This window comes from Eublepharis macularius, chromosome 7 (assembly GCF_028583425.1).
Source record: "Eublepharis macularius isolate TG4126 chromosome 7, MPM_Emac_v1.0, whole genome shotgun sequence".
Taxonomy (NCBI): Eukaryota; Metazoa; Chordata; class Lepidosauria; order Squamata; family Eublepharidae; genus Eublepharis; species Eublepharis macularius.
The window spans coordinates 124,099,922-124,112,626 of NC_072796.1; the positions used below are offsets into that span (position 1 = coordinate 124,099,922).

General features: G+C 42.1%; 1 protein-coding gene across 2 annotated transcripts in view; it reads left to right on the forward strand.

The window, feature by feature from the left end:
- Positions 1–12,705, forward strand: part of COL14A1 (collagen type XIV alpha 1 chain) — a 193,169-nt gene that overhangs the window by 147,367 nt on the left and 33,097 nt on the right. For both annotated transcript variants that reach the window (XM_054985560.1, XM_054985561.1), the window contains exons 39-40: positions 1,274–1,327; positions 2,159–2,212. In XM_054985560.1, coding sequence (XP_054841535.1) covers positions 1,274–1,327; positions 2,159–2,212 — 108 coding nt within the window. The remainder of the gene's footprint in view (positions 1–1,273; positions 1,328–2,158; positions 2,213–12,705) is intronic.

Sequence of the window (12,705 nt, forward strand, 5' to 3'; positions counted from 1 at the left end):
GCCTCACATAAAGAACCACGACAACAACAAAAGGGAAGCTCCCGGAAAAGCACGTGAAACACAAACCGGAGAGCAATGCAAATTGTAATATATCAAATTATTTAATTAAAGTGCAAAAGTGCAAAGTTGTGCAACACGATTCACAGAATATACACTTGACTAAAGAGGTCTGTCGCAGAAAACAATCACAAATTCATATATATACACAATCAAAAATGGAGAGTGCACAATCGGGGGAAAGGCAGTCCATGTGTCCAGAAATGGAATTAATAATGGCTAGTTTTGTCTTATTAATTCCATTTCTGGACACATGGACTGCCTTTCCCCCAATTGTGCACTCTCCATTTTTGATTGTGTATATATATGAATTTGTGATTGTTTTCTGCGACAGACCTCTTTAGTCAAGTGTATATTCTGTGAATCGTGTTGCACAACTTTGCACTTTTGCACTTTAATTAAATAATTTGATATATTACGATTTGCATTGCTCTCCGGTTTGTGTTTCACATAAAGAACCAAACAAATTGAACCCAATACCTGTACTTTTGCAAGGTTCTAATAATATATGCAGGGCTTTTTTTCAGCTGGAACGCAGTGGAATGGAGTTCCGGAACCTCTAGAAAATGGTCACATGGCTGGTGGCCCTGCAATCTAAACCCCCCTCTGTTTGGAGATCAGGGGGGCGGGGCCACCAGCCATGTGACCATTTTCTCCGAGGGCAACCCACTGAGTTCCACCACCTCTTTTCCCAGAAAAAAAGCCCTGTATCTATGTTATATGTCTAGGATTTATTTACATTTCAAACTAAGGGGAATGATTCAGCCAAAATTAAGCAAAGTTCAGTCCTCCTGATTTAAATGGCAAACTTGAGTTCAACAGCACCTTAAAGACCAACAAGGTTTCCAGGGTATAAGCTTTCAAGTGTCAAAGCTGCCTTTGTCAGAATTTTGCTACAGACCAAGAGGGCTCCCCACCTGAAACTGCTACAGACCAAGAGGGCTCCCCACCTGAAACTGATTTAAATGGGTCAGAGATAAGCATCTTCCTAACTCCGTCTTCCACTGAAATCTGTGGAATTTAAAAGCATTTGATTTTGGCTTGAGTTTACCGCATGTTTGTAACTTGTTCTGTAGTATATCCTTTTCCAGCAAAAAGTCCATAGCAGAAAGTTTTGTCCATTGCATAAATGAAAAAAAATCTGAAATGATGTGGTGGTGATAGCGGGAGGAAATAAACCATTCATTTGTTTAATTCTGCAATCGTTAATCACCAGGGACCAACTGGTGAAAAAGGAGAAAAGGGAGAAGATGGTCGTGCTGGCATACAGGTAACTTCTGTGCTAATCAGTTATTGTTTAATAGATAGTTTTAAATATGGACTCTGCAGGACCTATGTCAGGCACTAGATCATTCAGAATTGTAGGTACCCATACAGGAGTGGATTGGCCCTTTAGCTTTCTGGGGAAATTCCTACTGATCCGCTGCCCTGGAGAGCCATTGGCAGCTTGGAGCAAGCCAAGCCAGGCCCACGCACCCCCCATCTATTTGACAAGGAAGAATTCTTTAAAATTCACAGGAAATACCTTGCTCTTATGAGCCTTTCTTTAGCGAAAGCTAACACTGTAGAAATGCTGTGAGAGTAAATGAGAATAGGATGTGAATCACATGTATGAGGAAGGTGTATATTAGGAGTATCTAATTTGAGTAGTGTTGATGTGTATATGAATAGTTGCGTATACAAATTAGTAAAAGGAAAATGGCCACAGAGGAAGTTCAGCGTGACATATCCACAACTTTGGGCGGGTCTCCATTTATCTTCATGCAAAACAAACCTGAATCTCCATTACAAGAAGACATGGGCCAATTTCATACTTCGTTAAAATCACACATCGTGCAGCACTCATTGAACATTAGCATCTTTATGGCACGATTTCTGACATCATCATGCCACAAAAACAGAATCATGATGAGGTGACGTCAGAAAGCACGCCATGAAGATGCCACCATTCCATGAGTGTTGTGCAATGTTGCACGAAGTTAACAATGTGAAAACGGCCACGGCTGCTTTAATTGCCACAAAGATATGAGTATTTTTAAAAATATTTCAATTTGTGCCTGTTTTGAAATGCATTACCTGCCTTGCTGCCTTTTCTACACAGGGTGTCATGGGACCATCGGGACCCCCAGGACGAGATGGAAGCCAAGGCCAAAGGGTAAGGCGAAATGAACACAAGGCTGAGCCATTGACTGATAACAATTGGCTTGCTACTTCTGTTTCTTAGACACACTTATTTTGGGTCATATATGTGATTTCACTCACCTTTCAGTCCACTCTTCCCCCCCCCCCCCAAAAAAACCAGGGCTTCTCTGACCCAGTTCTGTACTTAAGATCTCAGTAGTCAGGTCTGCCATTTTCTTGTCTTTTTCATCCAACGTAGAACATGCAGCATGCCAGTGTGCTGCTGTTAGAATCCAACCTTGGTCAAATCCACATTACTCATTCTAAGTCGCATGTTCCCCGCATTCCCCACGCAATCCCGAGTGCCGGTCACATTACCTCATTAAACAGACGCATTTCATTCGCATTTCTCCCGAATATGTGGTCACAGGTTTTCAACGGGAGTTTCACGGTGGCCGTGAACGGGCCAATGCGCAATTTACGTGGTTTTTTTAAAAACCACCCCCCTTCCTGTCTCTCCGGCCGTTCTGAGAGTTCCTGTTGGCTGATTCAACTTGCAAGTGCTCCGTAGTCTGCAAAAGACTGTTTTTGACTTCATAGCATTGGATTTATTGATTATGCTGTTTCTGAATCAAATCTGGTAGTTTGAAAAATCATTTTGGGGTGAATCCATCCTCAGAACGGACTCGCGAAACTTCCTTTTTAACTGTTTTTTATTTTTTTATATTACTGTAATATCAAAATTACGAAATATCGAAATAATGACACTCCAAGGAAGTGAAACTTCAGTAAAATTCAGGCACTGAACTGTCCTGCATAGGAAATGCCCACGAAAGCTTCCCACATGCTTCCAAATTTCCAAAAAAGAAACGGGAGAGAGCCATCAGTGCTGTCAGTGGGGGAAAGAGAGGCATCATTATCTTCAGTGATGTTTCTTTATAAGGCAAGATCGAAATAACGGAAAAATGCGCTAAAATTTTTTTTAAAAAATGGGCGGGGAAAAAAGATCCCGCCCCCAAAAGCAGTTTTTGAGCGGCCATGTGACCGGAGAGACGCACGAGAAAGACGGATTCTAAGACTTTGTTGTTGTCCTATTTTACTTCTGTGCATTGTTTTTGTTTGTTTGTTTGGTTTAAAAAAAATAAATTAAAAAAAAAAAAAGAAAGACGGATTGGAAGCAGGAATGTGAACGAAGAGGAAAAAATCGCAGATTGGAGGCAAACGGAAGATATCCGATAAACATGCGGGTAATGGGTGAATGTGGATTTGACCCTTGTCTCATGTCCCCTGTCTGCCATAGTCACTCTCAGGGGTCACTTCATAGAAAAAGAGCTGGAGGAACTCATTAGCATACCTCATTAGTCTATGAGCGGAACTACAAGTGACAAAAGGCACAGGTTGGACACTTGTCAGCTTCCCTCAAGTTTTGATGGGAAATGTAGGCATCCTAGTCTTGCAGCTTGGCTCTCTGACTGCTGTCCAATGGACGTTTCAACTGTCACTTGTCCAACATTCCACCAAGCTGCCTACATTTCCCATCAAAACTTGAGGGAAGCTGACAAGTGTCCAACCTATGCACTTTGTCACTTGTAGTTCCGCTCTATGTCATGCCCCTTGACATCACTAGAAGTGTATCATTAGCATAACTGATTTGCATATGCCACACCCCCTGCATCACCTAACCTGGCTGTTTTGGACCCAATCCTGGCCAAAATGGCAAAAAGGGGCTGAAAATGGCCAAAAAGAGGCCCAAAATGGTCAGGATTGGGCCGCTGCTGAGCAGGAGAGTGATCCACCTGATATGTGACCTCTTTGAGGAACTGTTGGAACTGTGTTCCTGCACGTTCCCCCTCAAAATGAGCCCTGGTCACTCTTTTCAGTCCAGCCTATATCCCAGGGTTGTGAGGAGAAAGAGGAGAAAAAGACTATCTATAACACCTTGAGCTGTTTGGAGGATAAAAATGAAATGAAAAAAATGGTTTGAATATTGATGATGATGACATTGTATAAACAGCAGAAACAGCCATGGTAGCAAGTCTGATGGCAAAATAAGAACCTGAATACCACTTTTCCTGAGTTGTTATGACAGGCTTCTTATATAGTCCACCTTCCTCATTGAGTGGATTACAAGACTTTAAAAACAATGCCAGTATAATAAATACAACAAATAATGTAATACAGCTAGAGGGCAATGAGACAAAAGAGTATAATTGAATTCAATAAATGATGCAATATGAAGAGCTGCCTAATTTTTTTTCAGACGTTAAAAACTATAACTCTATTCATTCTATAACTCTATTCATTCCTCCTGAACAATTCTGTTTGAATACTACCATGATCCATGTATTAAAATTCCCTCCTGAACGATTTCATTTTATATATTCTGTGGAACAATGCAAGTGTTGGGAGCCTTTCTGATCTTATCTGGCAGGCCATTCCACCAGGCGGGGGTCACAACAGAGACAGCTCAGGTATGGGCTGCTGTTGACCTGACCACTTCACTGCAGGGCTTTTTTTCTGGGAAAAGAGGTGGCGGAACTCAGTGGGTTGCCCTTGGAGAAAATGGTCACATGGCTGGTGGCCCCGCCCCCTGATCTCCAGACAGAGGGGAGTTTAGATTGCCCTCCGCACCACTGGAGCGGCGTGGAGGGCAATCTAACCTCCCCTCTGTCTGGAGATCAGGGGGTGGGGCCACCAGCCATGTGACCATTTTCAAGAGGTTCCGGAACTCCGTTCTACCACGTTCCTGCTGAAAAAAAGCCCTGGCTGTATGGCACCTTGAGGCGCTTCAGACGTCGCTGGTTCTCTGCAAGGTTCAGTTTAATGTTCCTTCTGTTGTTTCTTTTTTACCTTAAGTATTTTTGTTCCAAATATACAATCAAATGCAAAGTGTAACTGAAGGGGCATGGAGAACATTCACTAGCAATTTTCTATAATCTGTTTACAAGGTTATTTTTTTCTCTTTTTTCTGTTTCTTTTGGTTTTTAATCTCCGGATTATTTTCTGTCTCTTTCCCTCTTTCCTTTAATCTCATTTTTTTACTGGTTCCTCTAATGAGGAAGCAATGGTAACATATTCTCTAAATCAACAAGAGGAAACCAAACAGATCGGTTTCATGATGGATTGCACGTTCTATAAAATATAGTTGAGGAGAGCTTGAATTGCACGTTAAAGACTGATTTGAAACCGAGTCAAAAATCTGTTTTCTGTTAATGAAATAAACTCCCTAAAGAGTTTGGCGCTTAGTATCCCTAACAGTGTGTTTAACCATATCTAGTGACAGAATCAAATAAATCTACGTTCCAAAATCATATTAAAGAAATGTTCCTAAACATCCATTTAAATCAGGAGAGCCAATTTCACGAGGTATTTTTGGTAGTGGGCTGCCAAGCTTGAGTTCTGAGGCATGCTTACGTGGAAATCTTGTAGATTCATGGAGCATAGGTCCATCATGGCTACGAACAACTGTGAGTAAAGGAAACCTCCATATACAGAACTCAGTAAACCTCTGAATACCAGCGCTAGGAGGCCGCATCAAGGGAAGGCCTCACCTCCGTGCCTTGTTTGTGGGTTCCTCCAGGGCAACCGGCTGGCTGCTGTGTGAAACATGATTCTGGACTAGATGAATCACCGACCTGGCACAGCTTCTTATGTTCTTACATTATTCAAATTAGTGGGGTGACCCTCTGTCGTCCTAAGTTTGTGCTTGCAATATTAGGAAGAAGTCCTTGGGTTTTGAACCCTTTCTTTCTTGTCTCCCCACACGGTGATTACATTATCAGTTCCCTGTGAAGTAGGTCACCTGACTCTGTGGGAATAAACTAGGGCCAGTTCTCCAAGAATTATGACTCATCTCCAGAATACAGACATCAGTTCCCCTCGAGGAAACAACAGGTTCTGAGAGCAGTCTGTATGGCATCACGAGAGCCAGTTTGGTTTAGTGGTAAAGAGCGTGGGACTCTAATCTGGAGAATTGGGTTTGATTCCCCACTCCTCTGCTTCAAGCCAGCTGGGTGACCTTGGATCAGTCACAGCTCTTTCTGAGCTCTCTCAGCCCCCCCACCTCACAGGGTGATTGTTGTGAAGATGATAATAACACACTTTGTAAACCACTCTGAGTGTGGCATTAAGTTGTCCTGAATGGTATTATATAAATCAAATGTTATTTTTGTTGTTGTTATATCCCTGCTGAGTTTCCTCGCCTCCTCATACTCTACCCTTTCCAGGCTCCCTCCCTCTCAGATCTCCAGGAATTTCCCAAACCGGAGGGGCAGCCCTAGATAGAACCAGCTTTTTGGGGGGGGGTCCTTTCCCACACCTCTGAGGAGGTCCTATGTCCAAATAATTTTGGATCACCTCAGTTCCATCACTATGTTAGAATCATATTGAAGAAGGCAGGGGGAAGAATGCAACCAAGCCTAAAGCTTGCTCCCAGATTCATTGTTCTTAGTTTTTTCTGCAGGATGAGTATGATCTCACTCAGTCTTTACTTCCCAGGGGATAAAGATTGAATTGGAAACCTGTAATCCTTAACCCATTTTGGGTGGAATAATTCCAGAAAGCTGTGTTAGAGCCAAACTAGACTTTACTTTTTTTCATGAGTTTGCCAGGGACTCAACTCTTGTTCTCCACAGCTACATAGCAGTTGTGGGGAATGGCTTCTAAAAGAGTAAAGGGCCCGAACATGCTTGGAACACTGCTACAGGGGGAGGAAAGGCCTGTGTCTCTCTCCCAAGCCGTTTTCCTGTACAAAAAGTGAGGGGAGGTATTTTCCTGTTTTTGCTGCTTCATGTGCACAAATACTCCACATTGGAGCAGTAAAAATGGGGCAATAACTCCTCCTGCACTGTGCTTTGCATGGGAAAAAGGGTTTGAGGGGAAGACAGGAGCTCTTCCTCCCTCTGTGGTCGTGTTCCAAACCCATTTGGCCTGTCCTTTTTAAAGAAGCGATTCCCTGTAGCAGCTGCGTGGCTGCGGGAAACATGAGTTGGGTGGGTCCCTGGTGAACTTGCGAAAAAAGTCTAGTTTGGCTCTTAGTTTGTAGCGGTGGGGATGGGGGGGGGAGGGTTGCATCTGATGAATTGAGCTCTATCCCAGGGAAGCTTATTCCGGAAAAATGTTGTGTGTCTAAAGTGCCACTGGACATCCTGATTTCATTTTCTATGCAAACAGTCCATTGAAGCTCATCATTTAACTGAACTGAGGTTTCATCAAGCATGTGGGACTAATAAAATGAATAATGTGTATAGAATTTCTATATTTTCCTGTGTGAAAACGTTGTATCTGTTACGCCACAATTAAATGTGTTTGGAAGGCACTACAGCATTCATCGATGGCTTGGTTCACATTGATTGTTAAACTACACTTTGTCATTAAATAAGAAAGGCTTGGGCTTCTGTATTTTCCCTCTCCTTCCTCATGCTCCAGTTTGATCCCGTTTAAGGCTAACCATAAGTTACCATGCTGCCTGAACTGGCAAACTGTGTTTATGCACTTACCATCTAAACCAAAACTGGAAACCACAATCAAACGGGCAGTCAAAGAACTTGGCAGTTTAGATGTAACAACAAATGTAACTTCATTCCACTAAAGTTGGAATGAAGGGAACATAAGGCAAGCATATGTGCTCAGAACCGGAGGAGGATCTGAGAGACCCGGCCTTGAATTCTCACTCTGCTATGGAAGCTAGTTGGTCAGTCGCTCTCTCAGCTCTACTTACCTCCCAGTATTGCTGTTGGGAGGACATAACGGAGGAAGGAAGAATGATATTGTAAGCCAGTTTGAGTCTCCATTGGGATATAACACCAAAACGTAATTGGCATTACATGTGAACCAAGCCCATCTGCTGTAATAACGGCAATATAGAGAGGTTATTTTTTTAAAAAAGAAATTATATATTGCAGCATACACATTTTGCATTTGATTTGTCTAAGACCAGTGCAGGAGAAATGTTATGTGCAAAGCAGCCCCAACGCTGATTCAGAGTAAATGGTTGAAGGACTGCAAAGGCTGGAACCTTCAAACCTCCTTGCCTGTCTTTGCCCTTCTGAACGTGCTTTGGAAATAAACTTTAAACCTTGATGAATAAGTGAATTCAGCATCTGTTAATTATTAGAAAGGTGCTGGCTACAGATATATTCCCTAGCCTTCATTTTGCTTAATCCCCTTCTTATGCATGTGCTGTGAAGTAGGACTTGCCTAGTCTCAGCTCTTTAAACAATAGCCCTGCTGTAAATGAGGTGTGTGCGCTTACATGTGAGTTCTGAACAGGAGAAATCCAAAAACTACTTGGCTGCCGTTGTACTGTGTTAGCTTTATTTAGTTAAAGAATTTCTGTGATTCACTCCAAAACCAGCACAGAGTAAGTTTTTAAAGCCCAAACAGGAATCTTTTAATAGATATCGCAAAATTACCATTTAGGCAGAACCATACCTAGGGTATTGCTGATATGGCTCAGGCCATAAGGGTTGAATTTGTGAAGGTACAATTCTTTACTTCAACAAATGTTTGAACATTATTAGAATTAATCAGGAAGCTTTAACACCGTCTTACACTTTATGAAGTACTCATGGCAGACTTTGGATCAGCTATGTGCCTGGGGTTCTGTGCTGGGAACTTAATTCCCAGGTGTGCAAGGACCCAGTTAGATTGGGGTTCTGTATCCCTCCTCCCCAGTCCCTTTTCCCCAGCCTCAAAGATCCCAGAATGGACTATTTGCCCTGCAGGGAAAGTGAAATCTGTTCAAGGGCTACATGCAAGTTTTGCCAGTGAGGCAAATAATGGCTCCCAGAACCATTTCATGTCAAGAAAATGGCGCAAGGAGGGGGTGAGGGTGCAAGCACCTTCTCCCTATGTGTGGTGGCCCAATCCAAATTGGGATCTCACACATCTGGGAATTGAGGAACTCCAGCGCACAGCAATTGACAGTCTACATGTCTGCCACATATGTTTTGGTTCTATGTCTCATCACACCTGAGGTGCTGAATTATCATGATGAGGAGGGACTGAGTTATTGCCTGTTGCTGGTGTTCTGAATACGCAAAGGATGTACCTCTTGCATTTCATTGCCTTTCATTGCATTTTGATTAGACAGGGGCACGAACCGCATTACAAACCAAAAAAAACCACGAACTGCCGGATCGTCTGTTCGCAATCCATCAGTTCGTGAGGGTCCATGGCCAATGAACTAGCGTTTGTTGGAAGCCCAGTTCGTTGCGTTTGCCCACGGTTCGTGAAGCCAGACAGTTAGGCACCATCAATCAATTCCCTTGGAAACGGAGCTGAGAGAATGCCTGAACTCTGTCTGCACTCCTTCTGTTGCCCTGGAACCCTGAATCGAAGCCCAGCTTACATTGATCGGCAGGTCTTCCTTCCAACCGTGGAGCTGCAAATTGGTTACAATTGGTTACATGGGAGAAGATACCCAGGGGGAGGGAGGGGGAAGGGGGGGTGTTCTGTAGTCACGGGCAACGGGGGCCGTTCCGATGCCCACGAACTGCGAATTGGTTCAATAATGGGAAATGTTCATTACGGTTCATTTGTTCGGGTTCGGCGGCGGCACTGAACCACAAACCGCAGGTTTGTTAATTTTTTTTGGTTCATGCCCATGTCTAATTTTGACTCCACTGTTTACATCTTTTCTCTGCCTTTCTGAAGAAGGGAGTCTCAAAAGCTCACACCCTGAAAATCTTGTTGGTCTCTAAGGTGCCACTGGAGTCCAATCCTGCTGTTCTACTGCAGACCAACAAGGCTACCTACCTGAAACTTCTCTGCTTTTGTATATGTATTTGCTAATATAGGACCTACTTTGTGTATCTGATGAAGCACGAGCCAATTCACTAAAGGCCTTACTAGCGAGGTGCATCCAGATATTCACACGCCAAAATTATACCCACATTAGCTGTTTCAATCAGGTCAGGGACACCCAAAATGACAGAAAACACTACAGAAATTCCAAGAGTAATGAAAATGTATCTCCTGGAAGTTCAGGAGTGTTTGGGGGAGGTAAAGAAATGGGGAAGGAAAGAGAGGAAGCCAATGGCCTGAGAAGCAGCTGTTAGTTGGCATCTCTGTTCCTTTGGGACTAACAGGGATGGTCAGGGAGACCCATGGCTCTTTCAGTTTTAAAAGGCAAAGGTCTGAACTGGCCAAGGCTTACAATGATAACTACCCTGCCCACAGTGAAAAAATGGTACACTCTGGGACTCTTGCGAGACTTGGCTGTCACAGCAGCTGTTTCCTCCCCTGCCACTGGGGAAAGTGTTTTTAATCAGCAATTGAATCGCAATTTTATCCATATAACAGTATAGAAATATGTGTATCGGGTTTTCCGAATTCCTAGCTTTCATTTTTTGAAAAAGTAAATGTCTAGCTCCTTCCATTGCAGAGATATGCCTTTTCCTTTAAATTTCCTCAATGGAAAGGAAACTAGAGCCTTACTTTTTCCAAAAAATGAAAGTTGGGAATTCAGAGAACCCAGTACACATGTTGCTATACCCAGGGATTGATGCAACACTATTCAATTGCTGATTTTCAAAAAGCTCCTGCCCAGTGGTGGGGGAGGAAACACCTGCCATTTTCCAGCTGTGGTGCCAGCTCTACTGACACTGATGTTGGCAACTGGGACAATGCTCCTCCCTGCTTTCCCTCCCTACTCCTTGGGGAGGGGATGACAAAAAGAATGGTCCCAAATTTCCAGCCTCCCTCCCCCAAAACAGGGAAAAAATCCCAAACTGGTAACAAAATCAAGGTAACAAAAGCAGTGCCATGCCCGAAATCCAAACCTGAAATTATTACGAAAATTTTTGAAGTGCACATACGAAACTTCTGCTGTAGTAGCTCTATTTGTTGTTAAATGGTCACGACGAGATTCTGTCCTGGTTTTGGAGACTGCCGTGTTGATGGGAAAATACAAAGGAACTGACTCCTGCTTTTTGTCCTGCTTCCATGTTTTCTGCGGCTTGGCAGTAATCTTTCCCAAGTCTTGTTTACTACAACCATGCATTTGTATGCCATGTGACAGGAATGTGATGATTTTTGCTGGTCCCGTTCACATCTGCACTATCTCCCCCCCCCCGATAGACTGTCTGAGATTGTTTGAGATTCATGACTGTCTAGAATTAGTTAATTTCCATTATTATTGCCTCCTAGTGTAGCCATCTTGATATTCTCATAAATGGAACCTTTCATTTTGCACAGTGGTTTTCTAGATAATTAACAAGGTGATCTTTTCCTGCAGTTTCAGGGACTCCTCAGTTTTAAATTATATCATCTAATTTCACGCTCTAGTTCCTCAAGTCTATGCTTTATCTTAATTTCTTTATCTGTGCTCTTTAACATTTATCCATGAATTCCTTTGAACACAATTCAAGGTTTCCAACTTCTCAGCTTTCTTATCAAATTTCACTAATTTATGCCCTATTTCCTCCTCATTTTCCTTATTTCTTCCTGAAATCATGTTCTTGTGGTACATCTCTACCTTTTGGTCTCTGTATTCTAAAAATTTCTCAGTCTCCTAATTTTCTTTTCTCAGTCTCTCATTCTTGGATTACTTTACTCAGATTTAATACCCCTGAGAGGATATGTCTTCTTCCAAGTTATCTTTAATTCTCTTTTGGATTATGTTTAATTATGATATTTATCTAAAGACTTTTGATATGGGATTTCACCCATTAATTACTCACTACAGAAAACTACCTTAATGCGTAAATAATGTGTGCTGAATGTAGTATCAAATTTCCATTGGAATTATGTTTCTCTGTCACATTATATAACAGCGACATATATGACACAACTCTAGCATATATTACTCTCTCTTTAACAACAGAATCACATTCATCCCAATGGAATCATTCTCAGGAATCACACAGTGATAGCAGTTAATAATATTGCTCTCATTCAAAAGAAAAATTCTCTCTGATGAAGGGCATTGGCAATCGCCAGTATTGCTTCCAATCTTACTGAATGTTGCAATTCTACCCAGGGATGAACACTTATATTACAGTTCTTCCCAATAATGTATCGTAATAGCACCCAATATTACACTTAGTTCCAATAACTATTGCTCTTAACTTCTGCAAAAAGAATTGTAATAAAATCCATCAGTATTACTGACACCAGCTTGTAATCCTCATGGATATTACGTTTGCTCTCCAGTGATAAATGGTAGCATCAAGTAGCTTTACTTAAGCTTGTGCTCTACAATAATAATAGCATATAATATTATATTTAGGCACCCTGTAGATTGTCACTGTTTAGACTAGAGGAGTTAGCCATGTTAGTCTGTAGTAGCAAAATAGAAAAAGTAGCACCAGTTTCTTCTTACCCTCAATGCATCTGACAAAGAGAACTGTGATTCTCGAAAGTTTATGCTGCAGTAAAGTTGGTTAGTCTTAAAGGTGCTACTGGACTCTTTTCTATTTTATGTTTAGACTATAAATTCATGGTCTTCCACATCTATTTACGTCATCCTTTTAAACTTTAACGTGCATAATACTAATTTGCCCCTTAATTCACAGTTTCACCATT